The sequence below is a fragment of the Bidens hawaiensis genome, unplaced genomic scaffold, assembly GCF_021521415.1.
Source record: "Bidens hawaiensis isolate Kalapana, Puna unplaced genomic scaffold, B.hawaiensis_p1.1 tig00007248_1, whole genome shotgun sequence".
NCBI lineage: Eukaryota > Viridiplantae > Streptophyta > Magnoliopsida > Asterales > Asteraceae > Bidens > Bidens hawaiensis.
The window spans coordinates 293,568-317,650 of record NW_027491500.1 but is presented as its reverse complement, the minus strand read 5'-3'; the positions used below and the strand labels follow the sequence as shown (position 1 = coordinate 317,650).

The window sequence follows — 24,083 nt, the reverse complement described above, 5'->3', positions numbered from 1 at the left end:
CAAATGGATAAGTGAAACAGTTATCAATTAATGATAATGTTTCCTTAGATAAAAACTTATTCTTTTTATCCGAAAGAAAGTTGTAGGTGTTGTATTGTCTAGATATCTTTCTGAAACATAAAGATTTCACTTTCAGATTAAACAATAATTGGATAATACAACAAAAAGGTTGCATTATGTCTAATGTAACTATTTTTATAAAATAAAGGTTAAGTTAGGCCAATTTTGTTAGTACTTATTTCAAACACAGTCATGGGCTCATGGCAATTACATCGCTATTAGAAACTCTATTCGGTATCCAATTTGTTGCTACCGACGTATAAGATGCTACCAGACCTTAGCCACTACTTAGCTCGTTAACTACCGACAGACAAATTAGCGACCGCATAACAAAGTTGCTACCAACAAGTCAACAGCCTTCACTAGCTACCGATCTTTAGTAAACAAACAAACCGCTCTCGATCGAGCAACTTTTCATCATGTTCAACTTTTCATTCAACTTTTCATCATACATGCAAATCTAATGCATTTCCGATCAAGCATGTTCAAAGCAAAATCAAAATCGTTTACAGGTAAATCTCGATTACCTAAGATAAATTGATGACACTAAAATTTTTGAAAAAAATAATTTTTTTACTAAAATAGAAAAATACAACTAAAAATATACCAATACATATCAAATTGCACATTCTAAATTTATATAAAAAGAAATGATTCAGTCGCCATAAACGTGAACAGGAAACAAAAAATATGAAGATTACGTGACAATTAATATTGATTGCGTGAATATTAGATTATTATTATCCATCTAGAAGCCGACAATTGACCAGTCAACTTTACGTGGTTTAGCTGGCAGCCATCTATACACCATATTTACACCCATGCCACTCTTTCAAAATTGTTAGTATTTTAGATTCCAGGTCTTCATGTTTGCAAAATTGCTCAAACAGCCCCTTACCCTTAAAGTTTCATCACTATCGTTTACCGAAAGATGATTAGTGATATTAGAACAGCAATAATATCACAAAGTCAAAATGATTCAAATATGAAGCATAGAAAATTTGTATGGTGAAAGTTACAAAGTTATGTAAAAGAAAATTGGTATGATGTAAAACAGGTAACAAGATATAAGAAGTGAATAAATTAAAGTTTAAATGATTATTGATTGATTTTTTGGTGGAGTCTTTTGTAGCATAAGACATACGACATTTGGGTGTTTATAAGGCATTGAAAGTGACTTGCACTGATAACGTTGTCCGAACTAGAGTAAGTCGGTTGATTTGATTATTCAGTACTGTACGACTTCGTTTACGATTAACAAAAAATGAATTTCATGGATTGTTCTCAATATGGGCTTCGAAACCAATCATGTAAAATGAATTTGAATTTTACTTTTATTGTTTGTTTATTTTTATAATGTCTAGAATATTTAATTATGAATGTGTATAATATTCATAAATCATATTTAATTTCATTAAAATTTAAAAAAAACATTCAAAAAAATAATAATAAAGAAATTCAAACGAACAAAGTAAACAGTTTTTCCTAACCTCACTACCTAACCCGGTCGATGTAATTTATCATCTATAGGTATCAGAGTTCTTCGACGCAAAACTTCTGCTAAACCAAAACACTACACAATAATCATGACTGATCTAGTATCGTCTTATTCTTACCCTTTCTTGAAACCTTACGCTTCAACGCGTAAATTCATACGTAATCCAACAATTCATTGTCATTCAAAACATTGCATCGACAACTTTAGGGACTATCTTGGTCATAAACAAATGTTAAATACCATTTTTGTCACAAACAAATACACCATTAGTCATTCCTAATATAAAATTACCCAAATTACTTTTCACCCGAATAAGTTTCAAACCTTCTTTGGCGTTCACCCACCAGGTACCCCTCTTATCTCTCTCTTTTGTTTTGTTCATCGATAGGATTTGTCAATTCTAGTTTTGTGTATCCAATCTTCTTTCTTGTTTGCATAATTAGGTTTTATCAATTCTAATTTCCTGCGTATGTGTATCCAATCTTTGCAGATCGTTGAGATACTGATTCAATTGATTGACCAGCTTTGACTTAGGGTTTTGAGATCTGATTTTGATTTCAATACTTTCAATCGATTAGATGAGTTCATGACGTATGCGATCCTGATGCATCGTATTCGAATCCTCCACTCGTTCTCCGTTGTATTCCTCTACTGGTTCCACGAGCTCTCATGAATTTGCCATAATTTACTCGTTTCGATTATTTTGATTAAAATTTGTAATTAATTTTGTTAACACATTTAAACCTCAAACCTACTTGGAATTTGTAATATTTCTCTTTGATTCCCAATGACATCACCCCAGCAAAAACAGACTTCCAGTTTGGGGTCCGACGGAGACTCGAGGTACGCAAACCTCGACGAAAGAAAGCGAAAACGAATGATATCGAATCGGGAATCCGCACGACGGTCTCGTGCGAAGAAGCAGCAACGATTGGATGAGTTGTTAGCTGAAGTTAGCCAGTTGAAGGATGCTAGTAATACAGTAATGAAGAAGATTGATGGGACGACATGGTCGTTTGTTGAATTGGATTCTCAGAATAATGTTTTGAGGGCTCAGCTTACCGAGTTGAAGGATAGGTTGGAGTCGTTGAACTCGGTTTTGCTTATTGCTCAAGAAGTTAGTGGTATGGCTTTCGAGATTCCTGTGATTCCGGATACTTTGCTTGAACCGTGGCAGCTTCCTTGTGCGGTTCAGCCGATTGCGGCGTCTTTCAACATGAATATGTTCTAGTATTGATCTAGATCGTCTAGTATTGAAGCTTTTTTTGTTTTTGAATTTGGTTAAGTTCTTGTTTAGTTTTTAAGTATGTGGTTATGTTTGGTCATGTTGAAAAACTAGCTTTGGATTGGAATTATATCTCATTGTTATTAAGTTTCAATGTTTGATGATGATTTGAGGTGTAACAATAGCAAGAGATTTGTTCTTCTATTTTGATTGATGGCCTATGTATAAATTTTTAATTGTGTTTTTTTGATGTACCTTTTGGTGGATTGATTTCTTAAAAGATTGTATAAAATTTTGGCTAATTTAAGTTAATGGTCTTCCTAAGTTTAACTTATTCATAAGAGATCCTTTGCCCCAACTTAAAAAGGCCAATACTTAGTTACTATGTCTTAAATAAACCTTTAATAATTTGATAGAAAACAAACAAGAGTTTACAATACAATTTTGCCTTCTGTGGGTCTATACTCTTTACTTATGAGGCTAAACCATTTGACACATACATGTGAAGATGGACAAAAAAAAAACAGCTTCCAAACCGATGAACCAGACCGGAAACCGGTTTGGCCAAGCTGGTTTCCAAACCAAAACGACCTGTAGGTTCGTATAGCAATTTGGACTTTGAAAAATCAAAGTTTTTAAGATCCGGCCCGATTTAAAAAAAACGGTTTTTTTCCTCAAACTATTTATTTTGCTCCAAACCGGTTTATAATCCGGACTAAATAGGTTTGGCAAGTTTGAACACTTTTCCTCCTAAACCGGTTTCTAACCCGAACATGTTTGGTCCAAACTGGTTTTGAATAGCGTTTGACCAAACCAGATTGGATTAGAACCCGAACCGGTTTTGAACACCTATATGCAAATAGTATATATGTTATTGTGCTTTAATTAGTCATGTTATAATATTCAGAGTTTGAATTTATAATCATTATAGGTTGTATGTAATAATTCTGGGAGTTAGAATCTTTTTACGATTTCATTTCTTTTTAACTTATCCGTTATAACTGATCAGTTTGGTTTATTTTGTACACAGACAAGAAATTCTAGTTTCGTCACTAAGCAGATGACTAAGATAAAATAACACAAACAAACTACACATCAACTAACAAATAATGTTTGTATATATGTTTCATATATCGGTATGACATCATGCATTACAAATCTATATCAACCGTTGTAATTCAGTTAGCCACCCATATTACCAAACGTAACTTGCCACATAACAATATTACGTGGCATAATTTCAACACCTACCGATCAATTATCGTACGTACGACACTCATCAGTCTCAGGGTTGTCCTTGCAGTAAGTCTCCAAGGGGTCCGTGTCTTTAGCCTTGTCACGAGCATGGCTAGACGCTGCACTCAACTCCTCCAACTCATCCCACGCGGCCACACATTCACCACTAACAGGGTCATCCGCACAAGACTCCTTCGCGCTCTCAATACTAGCGGCAATCTTATCCGACAAACCCTCAGGGGCAGCCCTCAAGGGTTGCAAGTACATCTTGCCCGAGGTCATGGTGACAGGCATCTTGACCCATGACGGCTTTAGGCTTGCGGTGATCTTGGGTGAGTCAGATGATGGATTAGCCAAAACTTGGGGAATTGAGAGGCTAATACCAACTAATGATGCCATTGTTAGTTAATGAGGTTGTTTTGAAGGAATGTTGAATATTGTGAATAGTTATAACTTATAAAAAACTTATAAAGTTATAACTAACAAGTAATAAGAATATAAGATGATATGTGTGAATATAGATATTTGATTGTAATACGTAATGAGTTTCGAACATATGTTTCTTATCATGTTGTGGCCAATTATGGGATTACACGTCTATTCATAACATAAATATCTTTATATGTGATTACTAAAGGTTGCAAAAACAAAGATTTTCTTGGTGTTCTAGAATGTTGATATGGGAAAAAGCATATCACTTCAAAACGGCAAGATATTTATATGATTTCAATGTTCTAATTTATAATTATTATATTAACAAAAGGATTCAATTACAACCAATGTTGTAAAAGTCGTTAGGCGGTCTTACGCGGTCGACTGGGGAGTTGCGAGTACTAGGGAGTAGTCGGGGATTACTCGGAAAATACCTAAGGAGTACTCGGCCGAGGCGGGGAGTACTCGATCTAGGCGGGAAGTAATCGGGGAGTACTCGGCCGCCTACTCGGGAGTTTTACAACAGTGATTACAACAGAGTGGCAGGTAGGCGGACAACAAGTAGCGCCGCCATCCATTTTGAACGATAAAACCGATTATACAGAAAACAAAATTATCATTCTTCGACGTCGTTGAGTTATGGTTTAAGTATTACATATATATATTGTTTAGCGATGCCCTTTTGCATTAATTAGATTAATTCAATTATTGATATTATTTTGTTATGTTAATTGAATATAGAGAAAAATATATATTATAATAAACAAGGTAGTGATTATATTGAAACATAAGACAAGCGAACAACAAGCTACGTCATTACCCCATTTTGAATTGCAAAATATATATTTAATATTTTTGTTAATTGAATTATTTTGCTGTTAAGTCATTTTTTGTTTGCTCACACACTCACAATATCCACCCCAAATCTACAATGTACTCGTTGATATCATTATGCCACGATAATTCACATTCATTCTTTTATTTTCAAATTCAAAATTACACTAAAAGTTAATGTTTTTTGTTGCTCCTGTTTTTATTGAATAGTACTTTTATTTACCTTTATCATTACCTTTTCTATTTCCCTATCCACAATCACTTTAAAAAATTTATAGGGCGTTACAAGAACTTTTCAAATATATCGAAAAATCACTGCATTTTCTCTCTTTTCTACTCACAACACTATAAACCACTCTAAATTATAAAAAACTCCACGCATGTAATTTGATGGGTAGAATGTGAATGCTTTACCACTCCAATGAAGCTAACAACATAAATGACTATCCTCGTTATAGTTCATTTACATGCTATTTTTATGTAAATAAATCATGCGTTTTATTTTTGGTAATCGATATATCACATTTTAAGCAGAAAATACTGATAATTGAGTGCTTAATTTCTAATTTTTATTTTGAAAATATAAAGCATAAGGTGGTTATGTATATAGTTTTATATCATACCCGTTTTCTAACTTATATTATGTGTCAAACATCACGTAAAAATGTACTATATAGTTCATACAAAGTCACTTATCATACTAAAAATTGTTTCTATAATTAATGTGTCCCATGATACGTATCACAATAATAGCATATGCTCTTGTATCGAAACCAAAACTTCAATAACTGTATAAAGATGAGTAGCGATTGAGCTGAACGTAGAAAGTGCATCCAGTAGGAATCGAACCTACGAATTTCCTTGGTTGGCCGCTTTAACCATTTTGCCATGGATGCAAAGAGACTCATCGAGTGAACTCACCAGGGACACAATCACACAAACCGAAGAATCAAATGATATCAAGTCTTTCAACTAATCCCGTGGATGAAGACAACTCAAAGCTACCAAATGAACCCAAATTGGTAGGGGTGGGATTCCACTAAACCCAAACTACCCAAACATGTTCAATCATTCATTCATTCGTCAACCAAATACCTTGATTTGCTAGAGACACTTTTGGAGATGAAATCGATAAACTTTTACAAATACTTTTCTATCGCAATACCATCAATTATTCCAGGTTGGAAGTTAAATACCATTGACACCTTTGATCTAATGGTCTAGCAGTATGGTGTTAGCTTCTTCAAATGTGAAGTGATAGTTCAAAAAACAAAATCATTGTAATTGAAAGTGATTTTGTAATTGAAGGTCAACAAGATTTTAAGTTAAAAGGTTGAAAAATGTTACTAGAAAGATGAAAAAAGGTCATTTTCAATGTGATGTAATGGTATAAAGTCTTCAATGTGATGTAATTATATGAAGTCTGAGGTTATTTTATTGAGACCAAGGTTTAATCTCCACAGATAACACTTTGGGAAGGGCATGAGTGACTCAATAAAGCAAAACTGAGATCTTTATGATATCCAGTTCGATCATAAAGGCGAACGGTTTTTTCCCGGAGCCATGGTTGTAAAAATCGCGCCTAGGCGCCGAGTACTCAATGAGTAATCCCCGCCTAGGCCGAGTTCTCGGTGAACCATCCCCGAGTACTCTCCGACTACGGCCGAGTACTCTCAACTCCCCAGTCGACCGTCTAAGGTCCGCCTAGCGACTTTTGCAACCTTGCCGGAGCTGGAGATAACGCTTAAAGGCTCTGTAAGGTTGGTTTGGGCTAGCTGGTGGTGACCTTTTGTCATTGGGTCTAGGGGTGTTCAAAAATCCGAAATCCAAAAAAGCTGAATCGGAACCGATAATGAAACTCGAATAATCCGATCCGAATTAGTTATTCATATATGGATCTCAAAAAATTCCGGATAGTTCGGATTATTCGGATATCCAAGCAATCCGAATACATAACATGTTATTAGTGTATATAGCCAAGTCCATTAGCATTTACAATAATCTTATAATCATAACTTCATTACTCGCTCAATCAACCTAACAATCCATAGACAAAAATGTTGTAACACTCCTTCGTCATTCTCTCTAACAATACTTAACTTCCTTGTTCTTGCGGTATTTTATTTCCATTTCTCAGTTTTGTATGTTTATTTAATTAAACTTAAATCTGCAATTTGTTACACAAATTATTTCGGATTATCTGAATCCGATCCGAATTATCCAAACAATTCCGATAGGGTTCTAAAATTTTCGGTATGCCCCTAATTCGGATCAGATCAGATTTCGAATAAGGCTCTAAAATTTTCAAATCCTATCAATCCGAACTGAATGAGACGAATAACTCGTTATCCGACCCGTAGAAAACGAAAAAAATAGCCGCAATGTCAGAGGCTCTAGCCCAATAAAAGTGAGCACATCATTACTCGTGTAGACTTTGAATTGGATTGAAGAATCTGAAGATATTATTATCATGCGGTTACACAAACTCTGCCACCGATTTTCACTCACTTCGCCTCCATCTTCTTCAACTTTATTATTATTATCATCACCATCTTCTTCTTCTGCTTCTATTCATTTCAAACACCGTCCAGTTTCATCATCTATTCACTCACATAACCGGTTTGTTCATTCCATGTCTACCTCAAGGCTACACCGCCTTGTTCCTGTTGCTGCTATTGCAACCGAAGATGCTGACGCTTCTGCTTCTGCTGCTGCTGGTGGTGGTGGTTCTAATGGATCTGCATCTGCTTATGAAGATGACGGTACTTGATTTAACTTTAATCTGATTAATTATATGTGTTGTTATGAATTGCTATATTTGTTGAATTGTCATATGATTGAATTAGGCTAAAATTATAAGTATTATTGAATTTCAGTTTGCATTCTAGGTTTATCTAATTATATGTGTGTTAATGCAAATTGAGTGTTAGTGGAGTTCAGTTAAGGACTTGAATTGGTGTGTTGTGTGATAACTTTGTTGAATTATTATCGTCCTATTGAACTTAGGTTTAAGAATTTAAATTATAATTGCAATTGAAGTAAGAACCAGATTCTTTGCTAGTTTGCTGCACTTTATGTCAGTTAGCATTCTAAGTTTCAGACCTTGTGTAGGTTGTTAATTGTAGTTTCTAGACCTAATTACACACTAGTGCTGTTTACTAAGAACGAACCGAGTCAGGGCTTGCTCGTGCTTGGTTTGTTTACAAAGTGAGCCAAAATCGAACGAGCATTTTTCGAACATTTTTCCACTTGTTTACAAACCGAGCCAAGTTCGAATGACCATTTTTCGATCAAGCATTGACCGAGTTTTTGAACACTACTTATATATTTTTCACTTTAAAAATAAGAAACTAGTTTGAAGCATAGTTATTAAAAGCCCTCGCTTCATGCGCCTAGGCCTAATTTTCATGCGAGGCTCAATAAATGCACTTCTAGTTCCTAGGTGAGCGCTTCGGCATTGTCTATACCAAGAGCATGACAACATAAAAGCCGAGCAAAAGAAACACATTGGTTGCTATTGAAACTTAGATCTAGGAGAAGTCAAAGGCATTATATTGATACATTTTGTTATTCAAGTTTTGGAATCACATTTGAATCTTTACTATTTTAGAACTTTTGGTACTAATTAGATGATATTAACTGTTGTATAATAGCTTTTTTTTTTTTGTTTTTATTTAAAGAATAGTATCAATTTTCATATGCGTAATATATTTTAAATGCTTTATTTAAGTGCGCCTATTTTTCTCAAGCCCTCACTTTTTTTGCACCCAGGCCTTAGGCGAGGCCTATGCGCCTTGAGTGTGCCTAACGCATTTGATAACTATGGTTTGAAGTTGGATATAATGTACGTGAACAAACTTCTAATAGTCTTAAAACTTGAAATGAGCAAATGAAACTATGAAAGAGAAGGAGAGAAGGAAATTTTAAAGGGTTTGAAAAATTATATGTGTGTGTATCAATTTATGTCTGTGTGTGTGTATATATATATTAGAAAAATAAAAAAAAAATTAATTCAAGCTAACCGAACCAAACATACCTTTGCTCATGCTTGGCTCGTTTACAATTTGAACCAAGTTCAAACGAGCATTTTTGGATTGAGCAAGTTCCCGGGATTTACTAATCTTTTTTTTAACTCTAAAGATTTCTATAAGACAAGTTTGAAGTTGGATATATTGTACCTGAAAACAAACTTCTAATAGTCTTAAAACTTGAAACGAGCAAATGAAACTATGAAAGCGGCGGAGAGAGGGAATATTTGAAAGGGTTTATAAATTTTATATATAAAAAAACTAAATTAAAAAATAATTCGAGCCATTCGAATCAAACCGAGCAAACCTTTGCTCGTGCTTGGCTTGTTTACAAACCAAACCGAACCGAAACAGGGCATTTTCTGAGCATTTTTTGAGTGAGCGTCAGAGCAGTTTGGACAGCCCTACTACACACCACTGATTGCTAAGTTCAGAAATGACTTAACTTTAACATGCATATCTTGATTTTTGTGATGGACTAACAGTCTTTCTTCTTCTTTTAAACGCGTGATTAGAATTAAATAGTGGATACCGGCTTCCTCCACCTGAAATTAGAGATATTGTTGATGCACCACCACTTCCATCTTTATCATTTTCTCCAAAAAGGGATAAAATTTTATTCTTAAAACGAAGATCTTTACGTCCATTATCTGAGTTGGCAAAACCAGAGGAAAAACTTGCAGGCATTCGTATTGATGGGAAATCTAACTCCCGTAGTAGAATGTGAGTCATGGGATGCTAGTTTTTTTTATTTTTTTCAATATACATTTAAATGTGATTGATAATTTGATATAGTTGAATGAATATAATTTGTTGTTCATTTTTATTAGGTCATTCTATACTGGTATCGGGATTCATGATTTGAAGGATGATGGAGCATTAGGTCCAGAAAAATTGATACATGGCTTTCCAGACGGATCTAAGATTAATTTTGTTACATGGTAAACTCTATTGTCTATAATATTATTTTTCCTTTATTACAATATGATGCAGTGCTATGCCATTTTTCTTCTTTATCAAATTAGTTACATTTCTTTATTCTTAACAAGGTCAACCGATGGCAAACATTTAGCCTTCAGCATTCGACCGCAAGACCAGGTAATTACGAAAACATGATAAATAAGAAATCCAATAGAGAAAACATGTTAAATGTCAATAGTATTTTGATTTATCATCCAACTATCCACATTTTTTGTACAGAAACAAACTTATTGCTTTATAAATCTAATTATCTGAAGATTTGACTGAAGCAGGATGATGATGATGGTGACAGTAAACTTAGAGTGTGGGTTGCTGATGTGGAAACAGGAAAAGCTAAGCCATTGTTTAAGTCACCAGATGTGGTTCTCAATGCAGTTTTTGACAAGTATTGATCACTAATTTGTTTGAATTTAAACAATTTAGAAACAAAATAACTTGTTTGGTAACAATATATTGTTTCTGTTGATTTGCAGTTATGTGTGGGTGAATGATTCAACTCTCTTAGTTTGCACAATCCCATTATCTCGTGGAAGCCCACCAAAAAAACCGTTAGTCCCGTCAGGTCCTAAAATCCAATCAAACGAGAGAAAAAGCATAGTTCAAGCCCGAACCTACCAAGATTTGCTGAAAGATGAATATGATGAGGATTTATTCGAATATTATGCGACATCACAGCTTGTTTTGGTGTCTTTAGACGGGACTGTGAAGTTGTTTGGGGAGCCAGCTATATACACATCACTAGATCCATCTCCCGATGAAAAATATGTTCTATTAAGTTCAATTCATAGGCCGTTTTCTTTTAACGTGCCATGTGGCAGATTCCCGACAAAAGATGATTTGTGGTCGGCTGATGGAAAGTTTTTAAAAACACTTTGTAATTTGCCTCTTGCTGAGGATATTCCAATTGCGTTTAATAGTGTTAGAAAAGGCATGCGGTCTTTGAACTGGAGGGCAGATAAGCCTTCAGAGCTTTACTGGTATGTTTTTTCTTGTTCAACTGGTTTAAGTAAATGCTATTTTTATAATTATTATATAATTAAAGGGTGGAGACACAAGATGGTGGTGATGCTAAAGTGGAAGTTTCACCTCGTGACATAGTTTACACACAAGCTGCTGATGCACCCGGAGGCGAAGAGCCAAAAATCCTTTTTAAGCTTGATCTTCGCTATGGGTAAGTGTATGTGTATATAGACGTGTCTGTGTAAAGTTGCCACTTATGCAATGTTTTGAATGTTTTCAGAGGAATTAGCTGGTGTGATGATTCACTTGCACTAGTATACGAATCTTGGTACAAAACAAGACGTGTAAGAACATGGTTGGTTGCTCCCGGGTCCCACGAGACCGCGCGCTTATTATTTGATAGATCGTCTGAAGATGTATACTCTGACCCCGGTTCTCCAATGTTAAGAAGAATGCCATCTGGAACATATGTCATTGCTAAATTTAAGAAGGAAGATAGAGAAGGCACATTCTTATTATTAAATGGAAGTGGTGCTACCCCTGAAGGAAACATACCTTTCCTAGACCTCTTTGACATGTAAGTGTTTTATTATATTTTGATGTAATAAACATAAACCCTAAATTGTGTATTATTATTATTGTTATTTTATTTATCGCCTGGTCCAACTTATTTCAGAGATACCGGAGACAAGGAAAGAATATGGAACAGTGACAAGGAGAAGTATTATGAGAGTGTTGTGGCTTTGATGTCTGACCAAAAAGCAGGTGAATTGAATGTGAATGAGTTAAAAGTGTTGACTTCTAAAGAGTCAAAGACTGAAAACACGCAATATTATATACAACAATGGCCCGATAAGAAAGTATTTCAAATCACAAGCTTTCCACATCCATACCCTCAGTTGGCATCATTACACAAAGAAATGGTGCGGTATGAGAGACGGGACGGGGTTCAATTGACTGCAACCTTGTATCTGCCACCCGGCTATGACACGTCGCGGGATGGCCCGTTACCTTGTTTGGTTTGGTCTTATCCTGGTGAGTTTAAGAATAAGGAAGCAGCGGGTCAAGTTCGTGGTTCGCCGAATGAGTTTGCTGGCATTGGTCCAACTTCACCACTACTTTGGTTGGCAAGAAAGTAAGACTAAATTGCATATTAATTATTGTTATTAAATGATTTCTCTTATTTGAGTAGTTTAATGATTCTGGTAAGTTATGTAGATTTGCCATATTGTCTGGGCCTACAATACCTATCATTGGTGAAGGCAAGGAAGAAGCAAATGATAGGTAATTTTATATGGATGCAGATATAACTATATAATCCTTTTTAGCTATTTATGACGGTTAACGATATGCTAATTTATTTGTGAGCAGTTATGTTGAGCAACTTGTTTGGAGTGCAGAGGCTGCGGTTGAGGAAGTTATCCGGCGTGGGGTTAAATTCTTTACTTTTGGTCCATTTAAATTTAATTATTAATAGGTTATTTGTTTATTATTTTTTATTATTTTTTTTTGGCAAATGTTAAAGGTAGCTCATCCGGATAAAATTGCGATTGGGGGACATTCATATGGGGCATTCATGACTGCAAATCTCTTAGCACACGCTCCTCATCTTTTTTCATGTGGAATTGCTCGTTCGGGTGCTTATAATAGAACACTTACACCTTTTGGATTTCAGGTAACATTTTTTTTAAATTACTGTTTAATATGTATTATGTATTTATGGATATATTTTTTATTAGAGTGAGGATAGAACATTGTGGGAAGCTACTGATACATACATAAAGATGAGTCCTTTCATGGCTGCCGATAAGATTAAGAAGCCAATTTTGCTTATTCATGGAGAAGAAGACAATAATTCAGGAACGTTAACGATGCAGTCGGAACGTTTCTTCACTGCTTTAAAAGGCCATGGGGCCCTGTCTCGCCTCGTCATCCTACCATTCGGGAGTCACGGTTATTCGTCGCGTGAGAGCATAATGCATGTCCTTTGGGAGACTGACAGGTGGCTACACAAATTCTGTGTTTCAAATTCTTCAGAAGACATCGCATTGAAAAACGAAGAAAGCAAAGGCTCCGAGAACAAAGCGGTTGCCTCTGGTGGTGGTGCTGTTGCTGAGCTGGAAGACAATGGAGTTGATGGTCTTCATTTTAATACAAGATCATCATTGTGGTAAATTTCTGATTTTACCATTTATGCTTAAGATCATAATTATGCTTATATATATATATATATATATATATGGGGGAGGGATAATTTGAGAACCTTATTGAGTTTTAAGAACTTTAAGAACCTCATTCTTAACTACACATTTAATTAAATAGGTTAGATTATGTGGTTGAGATTAAATCTGATTAAAAAATTAAGTAGAAGAGAGAATAAATATGTACAGTGATTACACTAATTTAAACGTCCGCTACACCTATGTAAAAAGTCGATTCGGTGTGTAAAAAATGTTGTAATTTTTCTACGTACATGTAACCTACGTATATGTATATTACATACATGTAAAAAAATTCAAAAAAAAAAATTTTGCGTTGAGTTCTTTGAGTTCTTAAAACTCAGTGGTTCTCAAAAGAAATCAGCCATATATATATATATCATATATATATATATATATAGGGGAGATTTCAAATGAGAACCCCTATGAGTTTTAAGAACTAGAAAGAAATCAGTGTAACGATGTTTTTTTTCGAATTTTTTTTTACACATGCGTAATATATGTAGGTTACATACACGTAAAAAAATTACAGAATTTTTTACGCATCTAGTCGACTTTTTACATATGTGTAACGGACGTAAAAGTTAGTGTAACCACTTACAACTTTATTCTCTCTCCTACTTTGACCTTTTTGTCAGATTTAATCTCAACCACATATTCCAATCCATTTAATTAAATGTGTGGCCTAGAATGGAGTTCTTAAGTTCTTACAACTCAACATGGTTCTTAAAATATCTCTCCCATATATATATATATATTCAAAATATTATCATATTTCAGATCTCTTTTTGGAGCACAAATTTGGTCCATTGGTAATTTGAAGAAATTTTTGGCAGATGTGCCACCTCAGCTTCTGAGAATACGTGATCGGCCGATACTTTACAATGTAAATAGGAAGGGATGGCTGTTGTACCATCCCTATAGTCTTGAAGTGAAAACAAATTTGTAACTGGATTAGATACAAATATCTGTGTAATAAGACCCAATTACAAATTTTGTCCTTTAAAAAAAGCCAAATTACGGTTCGTGTCCTTTCCTTGCAGGCGGTGTCCTTTAAACTTTTTTTTTCTACACGTTATGTCCTTTACGCTAACTGGGTTAGAAAAACTCAGTTAAATGCCCTCACGTGAGACGCATGTGAGGGCATTTTTGTCTTTTCACCACCTGCAACTTCTTCCTCTTTCTTCTTCATTTTAGTTAAAAACCATCTGTCTCTCTCACCCTTTCCAATCCATCCCGATCCAACCGCCGTCAAATCACTCAAACGCTCACACCGTTCCGATCCAACCCCCGTCTCCAAAACCTTATCCCGTCTCATCAAATCCGACCTCATCGCCGGAAAAACGAGCTCCGGTTAACGGTTTTCCGGTGGGTTAACCTCCAGTGTTTAAGGGTGATGACCTGCCACCACAGTTATACCGTAATCGCTATGGCGCTTAAACAAATCGCCGTGAATGGCTTCCATCTCATCCTCCCCCAAAACCAACTCCAACAAAGCCACGACAAACAACCGCGCCTGCGAATCACCCGCCACCACAACCCACGACCCGTTTAACAGATCCGACACATCGACCCGACCCAGTTTCTGAAAATCACAATCGAAAGATCTAGACTTGTTTCCCCAATTCCAAACAAACCCATCTGAATTGGGTTGAAACACAACGTCATTTAGTAACGAAACACACGAATTAGAAAGATCTTGTTGGAACAAAACATTAGGCGATTGTGGGAAGAAGGAAGGAAAATAAGGAATTAAGTGAATACATACAGCGAGTTGCAGGTGATAAGGTTTTGGAGACGGGGGTTGGATCGGGATGGATTGGAAAGGGTGAGAGAGACAGATGGTTTTTAACTGAAATGAAGAAGAAAGAGGAAGAAGGAGTTGCAGGTGGTGAAAAGACAAAAATGCCCTCACATGCGTCTCACGTGAGGGCATTTAACTGAGTTTTTCTAACCCAGTTAGCGTAAAGGACATAACGTGTAGAAAAAAAAAGTTTAAAGGACACCGCCTGCAAGGAAACTTAGAAAAGGACACGAACCGGTTTTTGGCTTTTTTTAAAGGACAAAATTTGTAATTCTGTCGTGTAATAATCCTGCAACATCTGCATATTTATGAAATTATGATTTGATTATTTTTCGTTAAAGTGCGGTTGGTTTTGTTTAGTTAAAGAGTGTACCTGTAAGTCTGTAACTAAACACTATCCGTGGAATGGTATTATAACTTTGCAAAATTCCGCCCTGCTTGTTTGGATAATGTACTTTTGTTGCCCGTTTACCTGTCACGTTATAGTAATCGTTTGAATCGAATAATCAAAATCCCATTGATCTTAAGAATCGTTGAAAAGCAGGCAATTAGCTAAGGTTCAAACATGAGTGACTATTTGCATATGGGCTTGAGTTACATCCAGGAAATCATTGTTCATTTCTAATCCTTATAGCGGTACCGCTAGAGACGGCTGGTGTTCCTGTCGGTACCGTGTGGTCCCGAACCCACCCCGAGTCCACTCCGTCCATTCTTAGCAAAGGCAAACAAAGGCACGGCACCTCACGTCAATGGCGGATCTAGAAGAGGAGATCATTGGTAACCAAAAATTTTTTTTTGGAACAACTAGTAAAAAAATGTGGAAAGCAGGTTTCGAATCTGCACATGTAAAGTTCAATGGATTTATAGTGATGTTTGATAGCTACTTTTAACATGTCCAGATGATGTTATAAAATTACTAAACATAGTATACATATTGGTTCCTAAAAATGCTAAAAACCTTAAATATCTGCGCTTCGCCGATAAAGTTGAGGGGTAACTTGTTTTACCCACAAGCCTCCTAAATCCGCCCTTACCTTACGCATGAGCGATGAAAGAAAAGATAAGAGCACCCACAACGCAAGGTTTGTGGATGCCCGTCCGTTGATGTGGCAGGAGTTGGACTTTAGTGCTGTGGAGGAAGTTTGTTGCTGCAGACCATGAGACGGACGGGCGTTGTGGGGCCACACCACCCCCTCTCACATACATATATGCATATATATATAATATTTTTTAATAGATTTTGTGGATATTTGATGTTATGGAAGAAACTGAGAGTTCGTTGAGAAAAATTGACATATAATGTGACGGTTTGTGAACGCCCAACGTTATCTAGGGGTGTTCGCGGTCCGGTTTTGACGGTTTTTAGGTGAAACCGTGAGCCAAATCATTAGTAACGGTTTCTATTATTGAAAACCGAAACCGAACCATTGAAATTTAAAACCAAACCAAACCGTTAGTAACGGTTTGGCTCTGGTTTGGTTTCACGGCTTAGGCTCCTTTGGTTTAATTCAAGTTATCCAAATATAAGACATGAAATATATTAAAAACATTTTGATGAAACTCCAAAAGTTTTTAATAGAAGCAATTAAGCAAATATGACACATGCATTTGGTTCTACTTCTTAAGCTTTAAGCTTGGGACTGATATAAAGGATATGCCCCAACTCGTCTGATGCAATTTCCCCTAAAACTGATTACTTGTTTATATACTTAACATTTGTACAATAAGTGAAATAAGGGAAAAATTAAAATACAAATGGGAGACAAAAATGAGAAGTGTGAAAAGGATTTGTGGCCATACAAAAAACCCCTAAAAAAATTCCATAAAATTAATAAAAAAAATCATAACTCAAAATATAAATAAAAAACGAAAAAGTTTAAAAACAAAAAATGTTTCTCTCGTCATTCTCGTTCCAAAATAAAAAAAAAATCTGAAAGACACAATGCAGAGGCAAAAGACACAATGACGAAAATGAACAAAAGACACAATTATAACTAAAAAAAGACACAATAAATCGCAAAATATAACACAATACCGAACAAAATATAACACAATATTGAGTAATATAACACAATATACAGAAAAAAAATACACAATGTTAAAGAAAAAAGACACAATCAATGACGAAAAAAAGACACAAAATACAATGATAAACAAAAAAACACAATGGTCTTTTTTACTTAACATTGTGTCTTTTTTGAGTTTTTTTTAAGAACGAGGAAAACGGTGGAAACATTTTTGTGTTTTTACTTTTTTTGTTTTTTTATTAAATTTGGAGTTATGATTATTTATTTATTTATTTTTAATTTTTTTTTGAAGAATTTTTTTTATGTGGCTATAAATCCTTCTTATCCTTCTCATTTTTGTCTCCCCTTCCTTTTATAGAATAACTCGGCCCATAGAAATAAATCTAACTATACGGGTCTATGTTTCATGCTTGTCAAATAGGAGCTGCAAATATATCAAGTCCAATCACATACCTAGTTAAATCTAAACATTAATGATTAACTAAGCCAAATATAAAAATAAAAATAAATAACATATAAATATAAATGAAATATCTAAAAAAAGATTAAAATATATCCTCAATTATTACGATCCGGTCCGGTTTTATACGGCCGGTTTGGCATAAACCGTAAACTAAACTATTCACTACGGTTTGAAACCGAAAGTTAAAAAAGAAAACCGTCAATGAAACCGAACCAATAGCCGGTTTGGACGGTCTCACGGCTTCAAACCGAACCATAAACACCCCTAAAAATGTCAACACTCTTAAAAGCATGAGAGAGAGAGAGAAGCACGGGCGGGTTTGGGTAGATAACCCCGGATCCGGATCCGGGTCAAACCGAAGAGACAATATCAATCAGACAGGGTCTCTCATAATAAACATAACAAAATACAAAAATGGAGAAGATTACTACGAGTCTAGTAGTCACCATACCACCACACCATCACACACTCACCCCCAATTCCCCAAACCCTAATTTCACCCACTCACACACCGTTTATGTAACAATAACAAATCAATACACCTTCTATCTGTTTATTATCTTCTATCTATCGTACGCTTCAACCTTATTATTATTATTATTATCATCATCTCTGTCGGCTATTGGCGGTATCTCAATTTCGTCAGGTGATTCGCTAATTCTTCTGTTTGTTGATTTGATTGTATTTGATTATTGCGTGTAGTACTGGTTTAGTTAGCTTTAATTTGGGAATTTTGTTGTGTCTGTGATGTGTATGATGCTTACAGGCCTGTAAATGAACTGAGCGAACACGAACAGGGCATGTTGGTGTTGGTTAACGCGAACACGAACATATAATTGAATAAAAGTTTGTATGTTTGTTCATTAAGAAAACAGGCGTGTTTGTGTTCGTTCATGTTTGTTCGGCTAAATGTAAACGCACAGTTCACGAACTAAACAAATGCAAGCAAACATAAACAGACATATTGACCAAACATAACCAAGTATACACACACACACACATAATTTAAACAAGGCCCTTTATGTTTATATTGTGTCTATATAAGTTTAAACAAACATCAACGGGCATAAATAAACGAACATAAATGAACGTTCATTGTTCGTTTACAGGCCTAAATGAACATAAATGTAAGAATTTTATTCATCTGCTGGTTCTAGATTGCTTTTGTTTATGGTTTTCTAGGGATTTGTCTTTACTGGCCTAGATGTTTAGGTTTCTGAGATTTACGAATTTTTATTCGTCTACTGTTTTTAGATTACTTTTGTTTATGGTTTTCTAGGGATATGCCTTTACAGGCCTAGATGTTTCGGCCTCTGAGATCTGCGAATTTTATTCATCTGCTGCTTTTTGATTGCTTTTGTGTATCAGTGTATGGTTTTCTAGGGATATGTCTATTTGATTTGGACATGTGATACTAATTAGTTAAAATCAGTTTGGTTTATCATTTTAGTTAAAGAAATTAGCATTCAAAATGACTTATCAAGGATGTTTTAGACTGTGATACTTACCGTTTAGTATTTTCTGCAGCACTATTTCACAACTTGTTGCATTGTTGGGCTTCTGTGTGGGGAATTTTTGTCGATATTTAATTATTGGCTAAAAAGGAAGCAAAATGGATGAGTTTGGAGGTTCTCGATTTGAAGGTACTGGGAATAATATATTTAAAAGAAAGAGGACCCAAACATCTAGAAGGCCTAAACCCGAGGCTCCAGCATTACCTGAAAATCATGATCAAGCGTCTTTATCGTCAACACCACCTTCAGATGATGCGGGAAGGATATCAAGTGACGAGAATGCTGTTGATGCTAACCCTAAGAGAAAAGTATTCAATCTTAATCAGTGTGTTACAAGATCCGAAAGTGAAAACTCAAATAAGAGAGATAATAATGGTGACTCGATAGATGCAAATGAAGGTGGAAATGAAAATAAATTGAGAAGAGTCAAACTTAAGTTAGGTGGTGTGACAAGGACTATTCAACCCAAGTTTAATTCTGCAACCTCAAAGAATTCAGGGTCTTTAGATGCTTCTCGTACTCGTGCAAAATTGATTCTTCAGGTACAGTATTGTTACATTCGCTCCCTTTATCGATCTAAGTTTATTTTGAATTACTTAAATTTGCTTAATAATATCAGGACAATTCGGATGAAGACGATTCTTCTTTGGATAAAAAGACTGGGTTACATGGGATTCCACGGAAGGATTTTTCTAGGGTAGGTTTTAGTCTCGGGAGAGAAAACACTTCAGTGGGTAACAATTCAAAACAAGGGGAGAAAATTGACCCCACTCGAAAGAGCAAACGGGTACCCAAAAAACGTGTTTTAGACGGTGAATACGGTGAGGATGATGATGAGATACGGTACCTTGAAAAACTGAAACACAAGAGTCTTTCTAGGGGTTTCAAAGAAGAACCGAGCCCGTTAAGGTCAAGTAGGGATAGTGGTTCTGTGGATACAGATTACGAGGAGGAAGATTTGGTGTCTGATAATGAAAATGAAGGAAACAAGGGGAAGAAACATAGAAAAGATTCTCCAGATTCTCCAAATGTTGCTAAACGTGAAACTCTCACGTCACGCCAACGGGCTTTACTTTCTGGCAGGGATTCTGCTTCTGCTGCTACTCAAATTGAGTTTCCAAATGGATTGCCACCTGCCGCCCCTCGAAGTAAGTTCTACAAATCGTGTGAACCAAAACGTAATTGCACAAACAGTAGGCCTCTAAATGAACCGGACGTGCAGTGAACTGTTATGTTCGTTTACACGTGTTTAAGCTTGTTCATTTGCATATTGATTATAATCTTTTAGGTCCATTATAATTTAGTCTGGTTGTATGAAATTAAAAAAATCACCCATTACAACTTAGTCTAGTTTTTTAGGCCCAACGTATCGATGTTCCCATTTACTTATAATTGGTGTTTGCGCAATTAAATTTGTTTTTGTCCGTTTGTCTGTGTTTGTTCGTGAACTGTTCTTTTATACTGTTAACGGACGAAAATAAAGGAACACGTTCGTTTTCTTGACGAACATGAACAGGAAAACTCCAGTCGTTTAATTGTCCATGTTTGGTCGTTTGTTCAGTTAAGTTAAACGAATGAACATGAACATACAGCGTTCGTGTCCGTTCGGTTCGTTTACACTTACAGGCGTAACAAACAGTATCGATTTGTAATTTGCTTGTGGATTTATGCTTTAAATATATACAGAGCAAAAGGAGAAACTTACTGATTTGGAGCAGCAACTTAAGAAAGCCGAAGCTGCTGAAAGACGCAAGATTCAGAATGAGAAAGCAGCCCGAGAATCAGAGGTTTGACTTATCTTTGACCAACGTTTTTACTTTACTATTTTTTAGCCTTTTCTTACACCGTGTGGCAAAAACTGTTAGGCTGAAGCAATCAGGAAAATACTTGGTCAAGATTCAAGCAGGAAGAAACGAGAAGACAAATTAAAGAAGCGCCAGGAAGAGTTGGCACAGGTACGGGTTGCGGATTCTGTTTGTTTATACTCAAACATGTGAAGTTTGACCAATTTTATTGTATTTTTAATATCTTTAGGAAAAGGCTGCCAATGCAAAAGTGCTAGCACCCAACACCATTAGAACAGTTATTGGACCATCTGGAACTACTGTGTCATTTGCTGAAGATATTGGTCTGCCTCAGATTTTTGACCCAAAACCTAGCTGGTAAGTGTGAAGTAAAAAATTTTAATTTTAATTTTAATTTTTATGAAGTTTTATTAAATTAATTTTTATGGGGTTTATACAGTTATCCTCCATCAAGGGAAAAATGTGTCGGGCCTTCTTGTACTAACACGTACAGGTATCGAGATTCGAAATCAAAGCTACCTCTTTGTAGCCTGCTATGCTATAAAGCAGTAAATGGAAGGATGCAGGCTGAAACCAGCTGCTAGTTTTTTATAATTTGCAGCCAATTATATTATCATATAATACACGTCATAATTGTTGAAACTTGGCATTCCGCATTCGTCTTTCTGGCTTTATTAAACAAGTATTCTTTGCAAGTACTAGTTTGCTATCTATCAATCATCAGCAGGTTAGATTGGTAACTTGCAGGATCGGGTCTATATGAACAACCTATACGGATTTTGTATTTCTTGTAGTCATTTTGTGTCACAGACTCGAAATAAGTAAACCTCTTTCCGTGTTTCTTACATGAAATTGGTGTTGCGCCCACAAGAAACGATAGCAGTTGTAGGAAGTCCAAAATGTATTTTGAAGGACTTGTTTTATAAGTTGATAATACAGACATTTAGTTGATCGTATGAATCTTACGCTGTATAGGTAAAATAGTAGTGCTAAAGTTATAAATGATTGACGACATTTGCATTTATATATTTAAGCCAACAATTAGTTCAGACTGGGACAAGCATATACGCGTAGCCTTAATTGAAAACAAAAAACAAGCGTTGCGGTCAAATAAGACTAATAATAATGTAGAGAATAGGAACCTTCAAACAAAAAACAAGGTAGAAAATAGGAACTGAGCGATGGGAGCAAACTTTACCTCCGTCTTGAAACAGAAAGAGGCCACATTTGTCGAACCGATTTTAAAAACCATTTTCTATTGAACTGTATAGTAAATCATACAACATAAATTATTACCAAGAGAAATCAAAAGGACACAACAAAAAGACTAGCTATAAGCCGATAATATAGGGGTGAATATTCCTAATTTGTGTTTTATTCTATGTAAAAACGTTTATACCTACTTGTTAAATCTTATAACATAGTTAACAGTAATACTTATATTGGTGTATCTTCTATTAAATAATAATGAACATCACCAAACCTTCAATAATACTTATATAGGTGTATATCTTCTATTAAATAATAATGAACATCACCAAACCTTCAAACAACACATAATATAATTGAAGTTACGATAATATAACTGGTTTCCGCGACGTTTAATTCAAGCTTAAAATAATCAAATGACGAGACTGTAAATTAACTGATTCTCACCAAAATGTAACATAATGTCTCTTATCACTAACATAGAAAGAAAACTGCATGTTAGTAAAGTACAATTCATCAAAGATTCAAGTTAACATACATAGACATATAAAGGTACAATTCATCAAAGATTCAAGATTCAAGTTAACATACATAGACATATAAAGGTACAATTCATCAAGATTCAAGTCAAGCAAAAGTAGCACCATTTATAACCATACTCATCTTCGGTAAACGACTCGCTTGAAGTTGAAATAAACACGCAAGACTCCGCCATCAAACATGCATTTAAATCCCTTCTTGCACGAATACTCCAATTCATCGTTAACAATACGAAACGCCTGTTACAAAAAAACCATCAATACATGTTACGTAATAAATAGTATAGGGGGTCAATTGTAATAATAGCATAATACGGGGACATTTATGTAAGTAGTCAATGGTACTTAAACAATGAAACGTGAATGAGAACGGTAGCTAATGATTTGAGAGTTTAACTCCTCCTTCTTCTGTGATTCTTCTTCTACAATTCTTTAGCTTGATTACGGTTTGTATCGTAACAATACACGATAACAAAATACATCTTAAATTAAGTGACAACAAAAAAATACTCAAACCGAGATTAAAAAAACTTACAATATCCTCATAAGGCGGGCGGCCATGAAACCGAATGATGCATGTCTCGGTACTCTTCCCGTCACGCTCGAATGTGTAAACCGGAACCTTCGTGTTGTCAATAAGATCGGGATAGAAGATATTAAACTTGTAGCCTTGGACAGTCTTTGGAGGCAGGTTGTCACGATCATAATGTGTCCGGTTGTACTGGTTCCACACGTATCCGGTTTGCACGTGGTTGATGTACTTTGGTTTTCTTAGTCGGAATTTGTCATGCCACCGGTGTGAGTTAATGTTGGCTTCATCGTTGCTTCCGAACACTTCATCGTTAATGTTATCCATTGATTCTTCAATAAAAAGTCGAAAGATGAAGTTGGCTATGGAAACAAGAGAAGTGAGAGAGAACAATGAAAGAGGATTAGAGGAATGAATAAAATAGAGTTGGTTTTTATATATAAGTTATACAAGTTAGTTAACTTGTTTCCCAAGTAATAATTATATCGGTAATCTGCCCCTCAAATTTAATTATATATATGTATATACAGGGGAGATTTCAAATGGGAACCCTTTGAGTTTTAAGAACTCGAAAGAACTTAGTGTAACGATTTTTTTTTTTGAATTTTTTTTACACATGCGTAATATATGTAGGTTACATACACGTAAAAAAATTACATAATTTTTTACGCACCGAGTCGACTTTTTACACATGTGTAACGGACGTAAAAATTAGTGTAA

The 24,083-nt window shown here is 35.3% G+C and overlaps 3 protein-coding genes and 2 pseudogenes across 3 annotated transcripts; 3 read left to right on the top strand and 2 right to left on the bottom strand.

The window, feature by feature from the left end:
* The first annotated feature begins 2,319 nt into the window (after positions 1-2,319).
* LOC143634816 (bZIP transcription factor 53 pseudogene) lies at positions 2,320-2,805 on the top strand (annotated as a pseudogene).
* A 1,177-nt stretch (positions 2,806-3,982) lies between these two features.
* LOC143634811 (calvin cycle protein CP12-2, chloroplastic-like) lies at positions 3,983-4,458 on the bottom strand. The gene has a single exon (XM_077102799.1). It carries the CDS (start codon positions 4,416-4,418, stop codon positions 4,038-4,040), a length of 381 nt encoding a protein of 126 aa, XP_076958914.1. The 5' UTR covers positions 4,419-4,458; the 3' UTR covers positions 3,983-4,037.
* Positions 4,459-7,755: 3,297 nt separating this feature from the next.
* On the top strand, positions 7,756-14,446 carry LOC143634833 (putative glutamyl endopeptidase, chloroplastic). Its single transcript, XM_077102814.1, has 14 exons — positions 7,756-8,047; positions 9,829-10,036; positions 10,144-10,254; positions 10,363-10,411; positions 10,567-10,679; positions 10,768-11,271; positions 11,337-11,465; positions 11,535-11,831; positions 11,931-12,389; positions 12,473-12,538; positions 12,626-12,686; positions 12,780-12,929; positions 12,994-13,424; positions 14,310-14,446. Coding segments are annotated over exons 1-14 (2,871 nt in total). The 3' UTR covers positions 14,311-14,446.
* A 3,942-nt stretch (positions 14,447-18,388) lies between these two features.
* LOC143634832 (uncharacterized) lies at positions 18,389-21,999 on the top strand. The gene is made up of 7 exons (XM_077102813.1): positions 18,389-18,413; positions 19,295-19,823; positions 19,901-20,429; positions 20,968-21,068; positions 21,147-21,236; positions 21,316-21,443; positions 21,526-21,999. Exons 2-7 carry the CDS (start codon positions 19,380-19,382, stop codon positions 21,668-21,670), a joined length of 1,437 nt encoding a protein of 478 aa, XP_076958928.1. The 5' UTR covers positions 18,389-18,413; positions 19,295-19,379; the 3' UTR covers positions 21,671-21,999.
* Positions 22,000-22,954: 955 nt separating this feature from the next.
* LOC143634786 (splicing factor Cactin pseudogene) lies at positions 22,955-23,690 on the bottom strand (annotated as a pseudogene).
* Between the last annotated feature and the right edge of the window lie 393 nt (positions 23,691-24,083).